Source organism: Camelus ferus, chromosome 19, assembly GCF_009834535.1.
Source record: "Camelus ferus isolate YT-003-E chromosome 19, BCGSAC_Cfer_1.0, whole genome shotgun sequence".
Classification (NCBI taxonomy): domain Eukaryota; kingdom Metazoa; phylum Chordata; class Mammalia; order Artiodactyla; family Camelidae; genus Camelus; species Camelus ferus.
In genome coordinates, this window is record NC_045714.1 from 24,766,965 (window position 1) to 24,786,411 (window position 19,447).

Sequence of the window (19,447 nt, forward strand, 5' to 3'; positions counted from 1 at the left end):
AAGTTAACTTGTTTAGCATAAGCGTTAAACAGAGGGACGTGACACACACTGTTGGGGTTGTAGCTGATCTTCTTGGGCAAATTATGTCGCCTCTCTGTGCCTTAGTTCCGTCTTCTGTGACTGCCCCCGGGCTCCTCATCACAGCTGATTTCCTAGACTAGATGTTGGGAGTGTTGCGGCTGAAGGGAGTAAGAAGTGGCAACTGCTAGGGATACTGAAGAGAGAGACAAAAACAGATTAAAGCCGATAAACTGAGTACAACAAATACCCTCAAAAGAAAAAGAATCCCGCAGTGTTTTGAGCCACTTAGCATAAGGGAAACAAAACCAAGTGGACCCAAAGCTCTTGAGCATGTGAGTATTGTGGGTGGGAAGGTGTCATCAGAAAAGAGTTAAGAAAAGGCCTTTTGGTTTCCCTTGTTGTTTCCAGTAAGGATGGGGAGCAGAAGCAAAAACCCCCCGCTTCACAGTGGAAGCTGCTGTTTTGTGTGAAAGATACCAAAGGTTGGAAACCAGTCATCAGCGGTGCTGGCAAATGAAGAGACTTCTGGATTGGGTGGGGCACTTGGTGTGACTTCCAGGTGACCTGCTGGCTGGGGGCTGTGAGGCAGGCAGTAGGTTTGCAGGGTGACCCGGGCATAATCCCTGTTTCTGAGTCTGCTGGTCTGACTAGCAGACCTGGGCACACGTAGTCCTAATGGGGCAGCTCGGGATGTGGCCTGGGACACCTGCCATGCTGAGGGCGAGAGGAGGGCTCCCCTGAGGGGGTGTCGCTGCGGAGAGTGTAAACGTCCTCCTGCAGGGGAGGAAGAGCCTCTGAGCAGGGTGCTGGATGCACAGGCAAGACCAGCCTGATCACGGAGGGTTCGGGGAGCCAGAAGTCATACAGTGGCCCGAGCAGTCTTGTTCAGAGAAACTGGAGGGAAAACATGCTGAAAATGCAGGCTAGGGTCAGACCCTGTGGTGGGTCATGAGTGACAGGAAAGGACTGGTCAGGCAGGCATAAGAGATCCCTGTGGGCGTCCCAGCTGGGACTTCACGCCGGAGGGATGAGCAGAGTTATACACTTTGCCACTTATTAGCTGTGTGACTTTGAGCAATATCACCCCACCTCTCTCTCTATATATGTTCATCTGTAAAGTGACAGAGTGACAAGCTCGTGTCATCAGAAGGCTTAGATTAGTTCTGATCCTCTGTGTCCAGTCCTGTCAGTGCTGCCCTGCAAGGTTCTACAGCGGCTGCTCTTAACCTGAGATGGGAGGGCTTAGAGGGACATTGTAGCGCCCGAGGACAGGAAGGGGTTGCTTTAAAAACAGACATGTAGCCGCCTGCAGCTGCAGAGCTGCAGGCAGTTTGGTTGACGGTCTTCATGGAGAGGACTTTGGAGGACTTAGCATCGTCTTAAGACTTGCTTTCCCTTGGTGACTGGAATTGCCTTTGCAGATTAATGTTGAAATTTGGGCTTCTGGCGAAGCTGTTTTCAGAGATGGGTATATACGTAACATACCGTATAAAATAAAATGCTTTTATTTAATATGTGGGTCTTTGCAGCTGTTGGGAACAGCTCTGTTGCCCTGGTCTCCACGGAGGACACTAGAGGTCAGCAGAGCATGTGGGAGGGCAGGCAGCCCGCCCATGCTGCTGCAGGGTGTCCTCCCCAGCAGGGCAATCAGCTGAGGTGACTCTTCTCTGAGTTTGGTTGCCAGGTGAGCAGACAGCAAAGTAATGAGTTCCGGTGGGATTTTATAATGACAGGAAGAAAGAGGGACCTGTAGTTTTTCTGCACTAGAACACGCTTTTGGTTCCTGATCCAGTGTGTTCCATTACAGAATTGATGAGTTGTGTCTATTCTGGGACTTGATTGAAATAAACGTGCAGCCTAACAGTTAAGAGTTATGTTTTATTTGGTGGGAGGACTCGAGCAGAGATGACAGCCTCTCAGATCACTCTGAGGGACTGCTCCCAAGACGTAGGGGAGGAGCTAGGCTATATAGGAGCTTTACAACAAAGACCAGGTAGTTGGAACAATAAAATATTGCTTGTTATCTAAAGAAAGCCAGGTATCTCAAGTTCAAGAATTTAGTGTTTTTCCATGTATGGGAAGAAGCAAACATTTAGGTCATTGAATTCATTCCTTTGACAAGCACCTAGCTATCTAGGGCAAGTATCCTGTCCTTTCTTATTCTGAGTCCGCTCAGAGGGCACCACTGTGAGTGGCTGAGAGGCTGGGCTGCAGGCCTGTCCTCGCTGGGGTGTGGCGGCAGCCACTGATGACTTGGTTTCAGCATTCATTTTTTACTGACATGGTTGCAGTATTTTCATTCACATTGTAGTGTTTTCATTCACAGACTGATTATGGATAATCTGGGAACTTGGAAACCGAGATGGAATTACTGCAGGTACCTTCTAATTTAATAAGCCATGTGCAAACATAAACACAGGTGAAGCATACAAAAATATTTGGTGGTGTAGGGAAGGGTTTCTGCATATTACAGGAGAAGGCAAGGCAGAATTCCTCTTCTTTGTGGGCAGTGATTTGGGTCCACCTGTCTTTTCTGTAGCGCTTTCTGAGAGCAGTTTATGGTAATTAACCAACATTGACAAACGGTGTCACACATTGCATTTAAGAGCTGGCCGGCTGCAAACTTGTGGATTGGACAGGTGGATTTCATAGGCAAGTGGTCAGGTTGATGGGAGAGAGATGGAGCCCAGGCCTGGGCCCAGATTCAGGTTTAAATCGCCATTTCCTCACCATAGGGCTTTGGACTAGTATGTAACCTCCCTTAACCTGTTGGTGAATCTGTGAAATGGGCATGATAATGTTCGTTTCTTCCTGGGTTTGTTGTAAGTTGTAAACAGTACTATAAAACACATGAAGCACTTAACACACTGGCACTTAGCAGTGTTCACTGTGTGCGGCCGCCCCGCTTGGCGTGTGTCAGAGCCATAAAGGCAGCAAGTGTCTGTTGAGGACGCACTGGTAGCCCCTTGAACAGGTTGTGAATTTGGTGATTTCCTTTAATCCTTGTAACCCTGTGTGCCATGGGCATTTATTTTCATGGACAGATGAGGAATCTCAGGGTAAAGAAGACTGTGTAATTTGCCCAAAGTCAGACCATAATTTTGGGTGCAGAAGCCTCGGTTCAGCATGGGCCCCTGGGGTTTCTGACCTCTCCGTTCAGCCCCAGAGCCAGCCGTGGGGTTCGGCTGTCTCCCAGCCGAGAATATCCAGTAGGCAGCAAGACACACCTGGCCCTGTGCTGCTTGAGCAAAACTCTGGAGGGGAGGCAGGTACTAAAGGGATAAACATAAAAACAGACAACTGCAAAATGTGATCAGCTCTGACAAGGAAAGGAACACGCCTAGCCGTGCAGAGCTGGGAGCTTTCCCTTCAGGGCTGCTCTGGGGGCGTTCATCTCAGCTAAGCAAGCTCTGCTGCTGCACCAAGGCAGGAAGGCAGGGCGCGTGTGACCACGTAGACTGGGCCTCGTTGATCATACTCATTCCCCATTAAGCAGCAGCTGTCACGGGCACTTACCTAGTAAACAGATGTCAGCTATAGTCATCACGCACTTTGCTCGGTAGTTTTACTGGCCCCACCTTTGAGATGAGGTCATTGAAGTTGGGGAGTTTGCTGCATGCCCGTGATTACCTTGGAAATACCTCCACTGGTCTTTCAACCTAGACTGGTGTGGCTCTCATGTCCCAGCCCTGTGAATGGCATCGTGTAGCTTCTCCCAAGTGGCCCAAATGACCGACATTGATTTTCTTAATTCATAGGAAATGGTATGTGACAATAGGGGAAAAAGGTACTAAGAAATTGTTTGGAAAACTAGAAAAAAATCCAATACTTCCCCCGCTGGGGGAGCGTACCCTGTGTCACTCACCCCACCTACTGCCTGGCACCTCCTCCCTGCCGACTATGTGTTCAGAAACCACTCTGAGCCTTTGAAGGACATTTTGCCTTATGACACTGTTGACTAGAACCTGCGACCTCTCTATCACTGGTTAACTCTTCAATGCCATTTAAATTTAATGCAGGCTCCTCCTCTCAGATGTAAGAATAGCCTCTTTAAACTTCTTGATGCAGCTCCTTAGTGAATATATTGCAAAGGAAACCTAGCCAAAACTGGGAGGTATGCACACAGTGACTGCAACCTCAGCACTTTGTGAAGTTCAGAATCAGAGGGGTGGGAGAGTCAGGAAAGGCTTTTTTATGGTAGAAAGGGGAAAGTGAAAGGACGCAGGCTGTGTGAGACTGAAACATCTCAGTCCCAGCCAGCAAAGCACCAGCGTTCAGGATGGTGTGTGGGGAGTGCAGAGTTCTCACAAAGAAAGAAGTGGTGGGATCAGAGGGAGGACATTTAGGTTCTTTTCTGGGGAAGGAAAAAGCGGGCTGAAAATTTCCTGGTTGAACAAGAGGACTGTAACATGATGTGCTTGTATTTTGGAGTGAAGGGTTTTGTGGGGACAGGCCTAGGGAGAACGCTCTCTTTTTGGGGAGTCAGCACAACAGAGAACCACAGAGAACAGGGCAGACCCCAGGCCCCTGCTGTGGGAGTGGCTGCCAGCCAATTCGAGCCCTGGGGGCTGCTTCTGTCCCTTAGCTGGGGCCTCAGAGCTCCCTTCACAACCCAGTCCTGTTGATACAAGAAAAAAAACGTGGGGCATGAGAAGGGCTGTGTCCCAGGCTTTGGTTGAGCCCCTGGGATGTGCTCCGCCAGATGTAGGTCCTTGGCTTCGTGCAGGAAAGAATTCAAGAGCAAGCCACTGTTGAGTAAAGGTAGATTTATTCAGAGAGATACGTTGAAAGGCAAGAGAAAGGCCACAAGGTGTGGGGTTTGGGTGCTCAGATTAAAAGTAGGTACACACTCCACAGAGTTTGGGCCTTCTCCAAAGAGGGAAAGAGAGGGGTGACCGTGAGGCGGTGCTGTGTTGCTTGTTTTCATGGGCTTGGTGGCTTCATATGCTAATAATGTAGAAGGACCAGCCTAAGTGGAAGGGGCTGGGATTCCCAGAGAGTTGGCCATTTCCCACCCTTTGACCTTTTGTGGCTAGCCTTGGGACGGCAATGGTGCCTGGGGGCATGTTATTCACCATGTTACTAGTACAATGGGTGTATAGTGAAGCTCAAGATCTGCTAGAAATTAAATCTCTTCGTCCTGAGCCTCAAGGCCTATTGGGGGTTGAATCCTTCACCATTTTGATGTTAATTGCTGTGGCCTTCCTTGAATGGCTTTGCTCTGCCCCTTTCGGTCCTGTCTCACTGTGATGACACAGAGAGAGCAAAGCTGGGCCCTGCCTGTGCTCCTTATTTAGCAGGGGGCGGGGTGGGGTGGGCTGAGGATGACTCTGAGTGGTGAGAAGGATGTTTCAGATTCTCCCACTTGGGACATGGGGATGTGCCAGCAGCCATCGCAGATTAATCTCACGGGGCTTTATGGCTTCTGTCACTCATCTTTTTCTATTTTTCTTTTTTTTAAGTATTTAATCTACATTTAATATCAGGTTTTTTTTAGGAAAGAAATTTCTCTTTTTCTTTTCTTTGGAGTTCTTTTGGGGGGGTAAGTAATTAGGTGCATTTATCTGTTAGTGGTGGCTCTGGGGCTTGAACCCAGGACTCCGTGCACCTTAACACAGGCTCCACCACCGAGCTCTACCACCCACCCCATCATCTTTTTGCTTTAACTGCCAAGAATCTTACAGCTGAATTTCTAGTCGGCCTTTAACACTTACCCTGACTTCAAGGCATGCATTTTTATGACTTTACCTCCCCCTGGTTTCATCTAAGTATTGAATCTCTATTTTCTCTTCAGTCTCACATTTGTCTTTTTGTTGTTACAATTGCTAAGCTGTGTTTAAAAATTTGTTTAATTTCTCTTTTAGCAGGAGGCTGATAGTAAATAAATATGTAAACAAACTTGTCACACTTAAATGCTCTTATACATTCTAAGCTGTTTAGTAGTTACTTAAAAACCGAATTGAATACTAAAGTGATAACAATTTTAAATTATTTTTTGATTTTTTATAAAGGTATAGCTGATTTACAAAATGATATGTTTCAGGTGTACAATAGATTCACAATTTTTAATGTTATGCTCCATTTATAGTTATTGTAAAACATTGGCTATATTCCCTGTGTTGTAAGATACATCCCTGTAGCGTGTTTATGTTACATGGAGCAGTTTGTATAAGAATGTTGGGTATGGCAGAGTCTGGGGCGTGGCTGTGTCTGACCCAGATTCACAGTCACCCTGCCTGTCAGAGCCCAGGCCCTCACTCCTGTCTGCAGGGGAGCGAGTGGAGGCAGCTCTCATCAGCGCTGGCACCACCTTGAGTGGCAGTGACAGCAGTGATTGTCTGTGGCCGTGCAAAGTGTTGTTCCAAGAGTTTTACATGCATTTCTGCATTTAATAATTAAAGCCCTCCTGTGAGGAATCGTTTTATGTTTTTTAATGAATAATACACTTTATTTTTATTTTCATAGACTTCAAATCTCTGGAAAATTTACAGGACTAGTACAATGAATGCTTAGATACACTTCACTTAAAAGGGCAGTATTTGCCCTTTTCTGTCTGGCTTATTTTAGCTTAATGTTTCAAGGTTCATCCATGTTGTAGCCTGAATCAGTACTTTATTCTTTTGGTTTGATAATTATCTTTTTTCTTTTTTTTTCATTGTTGGTCTATTTAAAAATAGTTTCATTGAAGTCTAGTCAGTTTATAATGTTGCATCAGTTTCTTGTGTATAGCACACTTCAGTTATATAGGAACATACATGTATTCACTTTCATATTCTTTTTAAACATGTTACTATAAGATATTAAATATATTTCCCTGTGCTATACAGTATAAACTTGCTGTTTATTCTATACATAGTCAGTATCTGCAAATCTTGAACTCCCAATTTATCCCTTCCCCCACCCTCTCCCCTCTGGTAACCTATAGTTTGCTTTCTATGTCTCTGTGTCTGTTTCTGTTCTGTAAATAAGTTTGTCTTTATTTTTTATTTATTTTTTTTTTTAGATTCCACATATAAGCGATCTCATATGGTATTTTCTTCCTCTTTTTGGCTTACTTCTCTTAGAATGACATTCTCCAGGTCCATTCATGTTGCTGCAAATGGCATTATTTTATTATTTTTTATGGCTGAGTAATAGTCTATTGTATAAATATACTATAACCTCTTTATCCAGTCATCTGTCAGTGGACATTTATGTTGTCTCCATGTCTTGGCTATTGTAAATAGTGCTGCTTTGAACATTGGGGTGCAGGTGTATTATTGAATTAGGGTTCCTTCTGTATATATGCCCAGGAGTGGGATTGCTGGGTCATGTCTGAAGTCAATTTTTTGCCTTTTGAGGAATCTCCATACTGTGTTTGAGGAATCTTCATACTGTTTTCCACAATGGCTCCACCAAACTGCATTCCCACCACAGTGTAGGAAGATTCCACTTTCTCCACATCCTCTCCAGCATTTATTGTTTGTGAACTTCTGAATGATGGCTATTCTGACTGGTGTCAGTTGATACTTGATTGTAGTTTTGATTTGCATTTCTCTGATAATGATATTGAGCATTTTTTCATGTGCCTATTGGCAATTTGTATGTCTCCATTGGAGAAATGTTTGTTTAGGTCTTCTGCCCATTTTTGGATTCAATTGTGTGTTTTTCTTTCTTATTAAGTGTAAAAGCTGTTTATATATTCTGGGAATTAAGCCCTTGTCAGTCTCATTTATTGCAAATATTTTCTCCAATTCCATAGGTTGTCTTTTTGTTTTGCTTATTGTTTCCTTTGCTGTGCAAAATCTTGTAAGTTTAATTAGATCCCACTTGTATATTTTTGCTTTTATTTCTATTGCTTGGGTAGACTGCTCTTAGAAAACATTGTTGAGATGTATGTCAGATGTTTTGCCTATGTTTTCTTCTAAGAGGTTTATAGTGTCTTGTCTACATGTTGAAGTCTTTAAGCCATTTTGAATTTATTTTTGTGTATGCTGTGAGGGAGTAGTCTAACTTCATTGATTTACATGCAGCTGTCCAGTTTTCCCTACACCATTTGCAGAAGAGGCTGTCTTTACTCCATTGTATGTTCTCACCTCCTTTGTCAAAGATTCAATGACCAAAAGTTTGTGGGACAGTTCTTAATAATTTTGTTTATCCATTCATTGATGGATGGATATTGTTTAGCTACTCTGAATGATACTGCTATGAATATTGATGTGCAAGTTTTTGTGAGAATATGTTTTCATTCTTTTGGCTGTACAGTTGGCCCGCCATATCTGTAGTTTCCACTTCATGGATACGGATGGCTGATTGTGAAGGGACTAGAACATCCTTGGATTATGGTATGCAGGGTGGAGGGGTTCCTGAAACCAACCCCCCGAGGATACTGAGGGATGACTGTATATGTAAGAGTGGAATTGCTGAGCCAAATGATAATTCTAACCTTCTGAGGAAACACCAGACTTTTCCAAAGAACCGGCACAATTGTCCCTTTCCACTGGCTGCACATGAGGGTTCCCATTTCTCTGCCTCCTGACTGACACTTGTTATTGTCCATGTTTTGATTATAACCATCCTAGTGGGTGTCAAATGAGATTTCACTTTGATTTTGATTTGGCTAGTGATGCTGAGCATCTTTTCATATGCTTATTGGCCATTTGTGTATCTTATTTAATTCCTTGGCAAATTTAAAAATTGGGTCGATTTTCTTTGTATTGTTCAGTTGTAAGCATTTTTTATATATCCTGGATCCTAGTCTCTTATTAGATACATGCATTGCAAGATTTTTCTCCTATTCTGCAGATTGTCATTTCACTTTACTTTTTTTAAACATTAAAACAATTTCTTTATAGGGGAGGTAATTAGATTTATTCATTTATTTTATTTTTTTGCTAAGCACGTGCCGGAGCCAGCCGGCAAAACTGAACAGGTCCGAAGACGCAGGTCACCACAACTAGGAAAAAAGAACAGACACACACACAAAGAATGGGATCGAGAGGGACGGGTCTTGCATCTTGCCGAGGCAAAGACCAGACACCGCCGCCGCCGTGGTTTATTCAGCAATCCTTTTTATAATGCTTAAGGAGAAAAAACATTGGATACCAAGGAGGATTACATAGTGTGCCTCAGGATCTTTTACAATGCAGTTTTGGACATATTTATTGTAGTCATAAAGTTAGGATGTCATGATTTCCTTATCTTGTCTTCCTTGGGCAAGGAACAAAGTCCAGATCCTCTTCCAGGACAAACACCTGTTAATCTACAATCTTTAAGGTGGGGTGGCGGGACAGGGAATCCTTGCAGAGCAAGTTTCCCAGGGCTATGTCTTGCAAACAGGGTTGTTAACCCCTGAGTGCTCGACCCTCAGTCTTTGAGGCAGCTCCCCGCAAGCACGCAGCTCTATCACTTGCAGCTATCCCCCTTCTCCCTGTCATTTCACTTTCTTAGTGATGTCCTTTGCAATAAAAAGGTTTTAATTTTCATGAAGTCCAGTTTATCTGTTTTTCTTTTCTATTACTTGTGTTCTTGTTATTGTATCTAGGAAACAATATATTATCTTAGGACCACAAAGATTTATACTGCCTACTTTTAGAAAGTTTATAGGTTTAGTTTTTACATTATTGTCTGTGATCAATTTTGAATTAATTTTTATTTGTTATAGATAATGGGAGGGGGGTCCAGATTCCAGATTCATTCTTTTGCCTGCAGATACCCAGGTGTCCCTTCACCATTTGTTGAATAGACTATTCTTTCAATGGAGTGTTTTTGGCACCCTTGTGGAAAACTGACTGTAAATGTAAGTTTTTTTTCCCCTGGATTTTTTATTGTGTCTCATAGGTTTATGTATCCAACCTTATGCCAGTACCATACTGACTTGAGTACTATAGATTTGTAGTAACCTTTAAAGTGAGTCCTCCAACTTTGCTCTTCTTTTTCAAGATTGTTTTGGCTGACCTGGGTCCCTTGCATTTCCATATGAATTTTGGGATCAGTTTTTCAATTTTTCCAAAGAAGTCAGCTTGAATTTTGATAGGGATTCCATTGAATTTGTAGATCACTTTGGGGAGTTTTAACGTTTTTAACAATATTGTCTACCATTCCATGAACATGGGATGTCTTCCATATATGTAGATCTTTTAAGTTTTTTGGTGATACTTCAAAATGTTAAATGCACAAATCTTGTAAATTTTTATTTAATGTATCTCTCATTTTACTTTTAATGCTGTTGTAAATGGAAAGGCTGAGTTTCTTAAGGGTGGGACTATATATCAATTTGTTTATTTCTAGGATTCCTACACAGCAAATACCCTAGGTTTATATTTGCTACATAAATCTATCCACAACTCTTCCCACCCCCATGTTATAAGAAACCAAGACTGAGGTTAAGCTACCTGAACACGTATGTGGAAGTGAGAAATGAGACCCTTGGGTGGGGCTTTGTGCAGATGATACTGAGAGCTTATTCAGGATGGTTTCATCTTAATTTCTTTTAAATAACACTTTCGGTGTATTTAGTCAGATACATTGAGAGCATGCCCTTTTGATGTGCAGAGGAGCTAAGACTCATTTTCAAATAATTTCTAGTGAGAGTGTTGTACTTGAAACCTAATTTCCATCAATCATTGAAGATTTATGTTTCAGGAGCTTTGAATAAAGAACACCTATCTTTAATCAATTACTACAACTAAATGCTCAAACAACGTGTAAGAGTTTGAGCAAACTGCCCCCGCCCCGTAGTGCTGGTTGGCTGCAGCTGTAACTGGAGCCAGCGCTTACCTCTCCCAGTGTGCTTGTGCTGATCTGCTCAAAGGGGTTCGTCCAACAGTTTGTAGTCTGTTGGACAAAGCCATAAAGCATTGATTTAAGGTTGCTGGAATGGAATCTATTCTTATTAATATTAAGTAAGCACATATTGAGTGCTTACTGTATGTTGAGAATTGTCCCTCAGCCTCACATGAATATTATTTCTCTTAAAACTTCACATATTTCCTTGTTATTCTCACTTTATAGATAAGGAGACAGAGAATTAGGTCTTCTCTCTTTCGGGGGGAGCTTATTATCAATGACTGGAAGTTGTAAGGAAAAAGATATTGATTTATCCAGAGAAAACATTTTTCTGAGAGTCAGCAATGAAGAGGGTGACCACTGAAGAGGGTGATCATTGTTCGATTGAGATGAGCCCTGGGTTGTACGGAGTCAGCATCCCTGTCCTGGACATGGCACGTGTAGAGTTACGTGGTGGGTGAGGCAGTGCGGCTGCACAGGGAACGAGGATGCTGGGCCGTTGGGCTGTGCTCAGGCCCGGTGGGGCTTTCTCCTAAGGGCAGTGGACCGTCATTGACAGATTTTAAGTAGGGGAGTGGTTTGCTCTCGTAAATCACTTTTGTCTTGTAGAATGCTTGGAAACATTTAGAAGGCTCGGCAGGAGGTGATGTGATGAGTCAGAGTAGGGTGGCTGCGAGGTGTAGCAGTGTTCAATTTTCAAGTGGTTTTCAGTCCCATGTTTGTGGCTCAGTAGCCGTGTCACTTTGGATGACGCACTCAAGGAAGTGAAACAATTTATCTAATCAATTAAAGCAGTGATGTACCGACTTCCCAGGACTGCTGTGGAGATCCAGTGAGATAACGTGTGCACAGTGTGCAGCGTGGTCCCCAGCACAGAGTCAGTGCTGAGTGAGTGCCAGTGAGTACCTGGTAGGGCAGGTGTGGGTGGTGGGACTCGGTGACTGAGGAAATCTGAGCCCTGAAGGAGGGGTCCATTCACATCTGTGAGTGATGGGCCTGAGCTGGGAGAAGCAGGGAGACCTTGCCCAGACCAGGGGCCCTGGGCAGGACGGCTATGGGAGGAGCACCGTGAAGTCAGCTCTGTGCAGGTAGAGTTGGAGGTGCCCTTGAGACATCTAAGTGCAATGTCACGAGCACACAGAGGAGGTCTTGGCCCAGGCTGTGCATTTTCCTATAATCTCAATCCCTGAGGACCCCGAGGTATTGATCACTGAACGTGAAGACATACTTTACAGGACAAGTGAATACTAGTATCATCTCTGTCATCAAAGCTCACGTCTCTTAATTCATCACTTACTTTGCTAATTGGGTACTTACAGAGCTCACTTCACCGCCCTCCCCTGGGCTCAGGCTCCACAGTAAAGGGCTGGTGAGCCTCCCTCTTTTCCAGAAGAAGACACATTTAGCTGGTAGCCTTCTATACCTTGCCAGACTTAGAATTTTAGTTCGTTGTTTTAATTCTATTTTCGGTTGGCCATCTCCTGACAGGAGAGACATTTTACCTCATGGTCATGTTTCAATTAGCTGTTACTGAGAATTGCTGATCTGATCCATAGTGTATGTATTTTATTTACTCTGTAGAGTATTGATCATTTTTCTGTCTTTGCCCTTTAATTTTGTATGCCCCTGCAAGGCTCTATCCTATTTGGGGCCTTATTTTTTTGTTAATTAAAAAATGTCTGTTAGCAGTTAAGAAAACAAAAGGAAAGAAAAAATGCACATGATACTTAAATTTAGGAAATATCTAGTGTGTTTTCTGTCTCGGCAATGGAGGGTTCTAGAATCTCGTGAAAACCTTCATTACACAAATTCCTTAAAATGATGATTAAGAAATGAAACCTTCCTTCCTCATCTTTCAAGCTGCTCAGCTAATTGTCAAGAAAGTGAGGGGAAATCCTCAGAAGCCAAGACAAACCAGAAAGCAGGGATTCTGGGAGGTAAGCAAGCCTTAGAAGCCCTGGGGGGCCGGTTGTCTCCTGAACTGAGTTTCAGTTGCCCTGACAGGAGGGCAGGAGGTGAGCCCCAGGCCTCTCACACTGGGAGTTGGATGGCTGATCCTATGTAAGGCCAAGCCCATCCTGAGAAGCCTGCTTTACCAAAGGGTGAATTAGAAAACAAAAAAAGAAAAACATTCCTCAAGGCAAGAAAGTGAGGAAAGTCCATTTTGTTGGAAGAGGGGAAAAATAACAAGTTCAAAGTAAGGATTTAGTTTAAAGCTGTTCTGGCATGAGAATGACCACAAACTCCTGGCAGAAAAGCACAGCTCCTCCTGGAATGAGAAGTTGTGTTTTGAATGAATCAGTGAACAGCCATTCCGAAAAAGGCCTCCAGAGTCTTGTGGATCAAGATACTGGACCGCAAACACCTCTCTTCCAAGGTCTCATTTAACTTACCAAAAAGGTTTTAAAGGAAAGAAGCCATAATCATAGTTCTATTTATTGATATTACTATATGCTAGGAATTCAGAGGTGACTATGGAGTTGTCTCCTCTTTTATGGACCTTACTTTCTATTTGACATAGTTGGGGAGCTTGATGGGGGGAGGTGTTAGTCTGTTGCAATTAGCCAGGAGAGGAGATTAAGAAAGCAGTGAAGGGTGGGTGACATTTTTAGCTGAGGACAGTCTTGTTCAGTTGGCTTTTAATTGCAGGCTCAATGAGTTGTCACTGGAGGGAATGGATCTTAAGGAGGATGGACTTAGCTCAGGCCTCTTCAGAATGGACAAGTGAACCTGGAGAAAGACAGTCAAATGTGTGCAGACGTTGAAGTCCACATGAACGTGCTCCAACCCTGAGCCAAATATAGGACAATTAGGCAGCACTTCTTGAGGACAGAAGAGTGGTTTTTAAGGTTCTCCAAGAATGAATCCCAGGGAACCGAGATGGCCAGTTGTCAAACTGTGACTTTGCTCTTTGGACGGTGTACCCACCAAGGGTATTGGCTGTTTATAGGTTTTAATTTCTCTTTAATACATGTCATGTGATGAGGACGTGGGCACAAGCGTTTGACACCTTGTCGAGGTGACTTTGGGTACCTGCCTAGAAGTGCGGGCACAGCTGCGGCTGCGATCATACATCTTGCCAGCCCCTCCCGTTCCCTGGCTCCGTGATCACGGCAGAGTGGTTCCTTGTTGACCTGTCCGTCTCCTCTGTGACATCATAACCCATCAAAAGACCAGAGGGTATTAAGCTTGGCTTTGTTCTTTTCAATCCTTCTCTTTGAATGATGATGACTGATAGTGGACCCAGTTATGTTAGCAGATGTTTCACAAGTAGGGCTGTCAGTACAAACCTTGTAATCCCTGCTGTGTGATCTAGAGAAGAAAGTTACATTCTTTCCAAATTGTTTTGATGCACTTATGTGGGAAATTGGTGTACGTTTGAATATGTATTTCCTCTCTGAATCATCATGGCTAGAGATGAATGTGGGTAAACACAGGAGTGTGTTTTCTGTACTTGAAATGTATGGTCCCCTAAATTCTCCCCAGCTTTTTAAAGTCATCACTGGAGTGCTACCTCCAGAGTGTTCCAAAGCATCCACCACTGCCTGTTCTTCAGAACTGAGTTCCCAAGTTGGAGAAGGCTGCTGGCTGCTGAGGCATTCTCTGGCACATCTCTGGCTGGCTGATGTGGGCTTAGCACCCAAGACTTGGCAGACAGTAACTAACCATGATCACGTCCATTTCTTGAACACTCATGGAGGATTTTAGACCTATGCTAATGGTATTCGTTATTTCACTTAATTTTCCCAACAATCATAATTAGATTTTATCACCTGTATTAATAAGGAAAGTGTCAAAGCGAGTGACGTGCAGACTTTGGACTGGAACACGGGTCTTCCTGATTCCTGTCTCTGTTCCCTCCCCGGCCTATCCTTCCAAATGGCCAGGAGACTCTTCCTCTATCTTGAGTTTCCTGCTGATGTTACCACTCTCTTTGTTTCTAGGAGAGGAAAACAAGTCTAAACTTACTTTCCAGTTGGAAAGTGGAATGGAGAGTTAACGTTGGAAGACGGGAGAGTCTGTCCTGTGATGAATCGGTCTCCGAGCCACTTCCACTGGGACGTCACGTCACTGTCTGGGCCCCTTGCTCAGCCTGTGCACAGGTGACAGTGCAGATGTGCCGAGCAGTCCTCCCGGACAGGGCAGTGGGTTGGAAATGAGTTTGGGGATTTGGTTTCATTTCATAGGTTCCTGAGGGTCTTGGCCTGGCACTTCGAGTGGGAGCACTCCCACAGATTCGTGCTCTGGGCCAAGGCAGACCTGACGTGGCCTCAGCCTGAAGGCTCAGGGCCCGTGGTGATGAGGAGCATTTTAGTCCAGGGTCTGCCGGAGGCTCTGACACTTCTGGGCCGTGGGACTTTGTACAGGATGATAATAATTCCTCCCCGAGTTTCAGATTTCCTTGCCTGTGAGCCGGGGTAGTAATAGTTTCTGAGATGATTGTAATGATTCAGTAAGGGGCGCAGCATGTGCTGGCAGGTAGCTGGTGCTTAAGGAGCAGAAGTCGCAGTCACTCTGTCAGCCTCTCACTGTGTGCTCTGTGCTTTGAGAAGTTGTGTGTTTGGTGAAAGTCCCAGCCCAAACCCTAGGGTCTAGATGAACTGTTGTTCCTTTACTTTCCCTTCCTTTTCCTCTTTCCCTTCTCTGTGTCTCATGTTTAGATAGCAGATTCCTCTGTTTCAGGGAACACGGGTCTTTCTAGTAGAAGGACAGGCTGAACGTGGAGAGGTGGGGCCCAGAGGGGGTCTGGAGCCTCTGCACAGCGCTGCTTCCCTGCGTTTCTGTATGCGGTCCCGTCAGTGCACTAAGTCAGCCTTCCTCTTCCTTCCTGTGTCATCAGGTCTCTGTTTTACGGGAAAACATTTTTTACGTGTCTTTTTTCACTTACATGTTTCGTTCAGACGCTTGCTGCTTTTCTCCCTGTGCTTCAGCGTTCCGAGGAGAGAATTCAGCGGTGCAGCATCCTCTCCGAGCTCTATGAGTTGATCGGCTGCCACTGCAAGTCCGCCTTCTTCAAGCGGGTGGCCCCCGTGCAGCGCGCGGCCCCCGGCATCCCGGAGCCTGGCGGGAAGGCCTGCTCCCGACTCCTTCTGCAGACGCTTCCTGGCTACATTCTGTCGCTGGATCTGCAGGAATTCAGCAAAGGTGTTGGAACTAAAACATCGCTTCAGTCCCATTAACCATGCCTGGTTTGGGCCCTGCTGTCCTGTCTCATCAGGGTGAATTCTGATTCGTGTAGAACAGGGCTCAGCAGACTTTTTCTGTGAAGGGCTTGGGAGTAAATATTTCAGGGTCTGCAAGCATCCTGATCTCTGGTGCAGCTGCTCAGCTCTGCTGTTCAGACGCCAGAGCAGCCGGACAATCCACACACCCACAGAGCTTTATTCACAGGGGTGGCTGGGGCCGGATTGGGTGTATGAACTGCAGTTTGTCCCCACAGCCTCCTCACTATTGACACCTGCACCAGAGCGTGCATTTGTGACAATGGGTGAACCTACCCTGGCACGTCATCATCACCCAGAGCCCAGACTTGACACTAGGATTCACACTTGGTGGTGTGCACTCTGTGGGTTTGGACAGATGTACAATGACACGTATCCACCATCACAGCATCGTACAGAGTAGTCTGTCTTACTGACCCTAAAAATGCTCCGTGCTGCACCTCATTCATTGCTCCTTCCCCTCTAGCCTCTGACAGCCACTGATATTTTAGTCTCTGTGGTTTTGCCTTTCCCAGAACACCATACAGTTGGAATCACACAGATGCAGAACCTTCCCAGATTGGCTTCTTTCACTTAGTAATATGCATTTAAGTTCCTCCATGTCTTTCCATGCCTTGATAGCTCATTTCATTTTAGCACAAAATAGTAGTCCATTTTCTGGCTGGACCACAGTTTATTTATCCATTCACCTACTGAAGAACAGCTTAGTTGCTTCTGAGTTCTGGTGATTATGAATAAAGCTGCTATTAACATCTGTATGCAGATTTGTGTGTGGACATGTTTCCATTTCGTCGAGTAAACACCAAGGAGCACGGTTGCCGGATCATATGTTAGGAGTACGTTTAGTTTTGTAAAAAATTGCCAGACCGACTTCCAAAGTATTTGGGCCATTTTACATTCCCTCCAGCAATGCCTGAGAATTCCTGTCGCTCCACATCCTCACCAGCATTCGGTGCTGTCAGTGTTCCGCGTTTTGGCAGTTCTGACAGGTGTGCAGGGGTAACTCGCTGTATCAGTCTGCATCCCCTTGATGACAGATACTGTGGAGCATCTTTCCATAGACTTCTTTGGCATCTAGATTTCTTCTTTGATGAGGTGTGTGTTCAGGCATTTTGCTCATTTTTTAATCAGGTTATTCATCCTTCTTGTTGAGTTTAAAGATATTTTCGTATATTCTGGATATCAGCCCTTTATCAGTGTGTCCCTGCCCTTCACCTCCAGCACCGGAGCTGTCCTTTGGGTCTCAGTGGAGTGTCAGCTCTTCAAAGAGGTTCCCTGTCTTCCCTCAGCCTAAATACTGTCCTTGTATTTTTCACTTTCATTGACTCATTTTGTTCTTTTTAAATAGCATTTCCCATAATTTGTAAGTACATTAAAAAAAAAAGCACAATGACTGAACACCGCCTCCCCCACCAGGCTGTGTGCCCTGTGAGAGCAGAGGCCCTGTCCCCACTCACCGTTTCCCATGACAGCACATGGCACATGTCCATGTAAAAGTGTGTAACGTGGGGCCAAACCTGATGAGCAGCTATGACGACATGTGTTGGCTACCATTTATTGAGTAGAGCTTGTTTCTGATCTTAATTATTAAATCACATGAATGAAACTTGTTTGTTTTGAAAAATAAAACAACAAAGCACACCTCCATGTGATTGGTACTTTCTACTTAGCCTTCTGACCCAGGAGGGGACGTTCACCATCATTTTGCGGAGGAGGTTGGGGAGGTAAATTAAGAGAGTGAGATCAAATAAGGTAAAAATGATAGCTATCAGCTGGCTTTATTTTCACTAAGACATAAAAGTTACTTTAAACCCTATCTCAGCTGTTGTTCTGTTGTTTTAAACATTTCTCATAGAATTAAATGGAAGCCCACTAAACCCTGAAAGGGAAATTGTGTGCTCAGGTCCTGAAAAGTGTTTGTCTATTTCTTGAAATGCACATTTTCCCTGCTGGTTATAGAAAGTCGAGGCTGGAAGACAGCCGTGCGCTGTGTGTGTCTGCCGGCTTCACGGGCTGCTCACAGTCATTTTCAATTTCTTGTGTTGCAGTTTATGAAGGTTTTCCATGAGATATATTGCTCAGCCTTTTCCTGAATGAATGATTGAATTTTCCACAGGAAAACTTATGAAAGAGTGACAAGGCACATGGGTTTCCCAAAAAGCAATAGTTGATGTAATAAACTCTCACATTGGTGAACTTTTTTAATACAAGTGAGTTGAAAATTTTATCACTCGGTTATATGCCACAAATCTGTCTTAAGAATAAAAAGATTCAAATTTTATAGAAGAAGCAGTTTAAATCAAGTAGAAATTATGATTTGCACACTAGTTGGTGTTAGAACTTATACTCAGTCTTATCATAATTGCCTGTGGTAGGAACTGGATCATTATTTATTTATTTAATAAACAAATCCACTAGGTGCTATTTGCCCCATTCTTGATGTGGCAGTGCTGAGGTTAGTTAAGTTGGGCCATTTAGAATTCTTGGCTAGGTTTTGAGGACATTGATTTCAGCCTCTCTATCTCTTTTACCATCTCTTCTTTTGTGTCGGCCTTTGGTCTTCTGACAACGTGGAAATACTGCACAGATCTGCCTTTCCCTTTTATCGTGTCTTTGTGGGAAAAGATTTCTGTAAGACAGACTACTAGGATATGAAGGATTTTGTGTGGGGTAAGTTTGGTCAGTTCTAAGGATTTCAATTAATACGTATTAATACTTGCTATTCAGCTAATGACAGTAAAATTATAAAATAACTTAAGTATACATCAATAAGTATAATACAATAAGCCCATCACCCAGATTAAGGAATTCACAAACTTTTCCATATTTCATTTATTGAGACCTTTTTTCTTTTATTTGTCCTTTGTTGAAGTATTTGACAGCAAATCCCAGAAGACATGTCATTTTACCCTATGTACTCAAGTAGGCATGTCTGAAAAATGAGGGCCTTTTCTTTGATCAGATTTCTCCATTTGACCCATGTGCTCGTTAAGTACCAGCTGTATCAGGCATCTCACTAGGCAATAGGGATCCTTGGGGCAATGAGACAGTCCTGGCTCCCAAGGAAGTTAAGGGCTGATGGAAGAAACCAACACAGGAGCTTGGGTGCCTCACCTAAGTTACCTGCTGGATGACACCAATTGGACAAAATTTGTGCACAATACAGTAGGATTCACAGAAGGGACTGGTCAGACTTGTAAGGCAGGCTGCGAGAGAGGCGGTCAGAAGGGCTACAAGAGGAGGAATCTTTTGATCAGAATCTGAAATCCTTTCTGCCAACCTTTCTACCAAGCCCCCAGGGCCCATCACACACAACCCTGTGCTGTAACTGTTTTTGATTCCTGTTACCACATCTCCTTCAGGAAGGATTTCAAGGTGGAAAATATTGAAAATCAGTAATTGTTGCCAGAAGGGACATAGACCAAGGAACATGGAAA

At 44.1% G+C, this 19,447-nt stretch overlaps 1 protein-coding gene across 1 annotated transcript in view; it reads left to right on the forward strand.

Annotated features, from left to right (window-relative positions):
• LOC116658040 overlaps positions 1 to 17,826 on the forward strand; it is a 59,400-nt gene extending 41,574 nt beyond the window's left edge. Inside the window, exon 5 of the mRNA XM_032462344.1 lies at positions 15,720 to 17,826. Within this exon, the coding sequence (XP_032318235.1) occupies positions 15,720 to 15,774 (55 nt within the window). The 3' untranslated portion in view covers positions 15,775 to 17,826. The remainder of the gene's footprint in view (positions 1 to 15,719) is intronic.
• Positions 17,827 to 19,447: the final 1,621 nt, after the last annotated feature.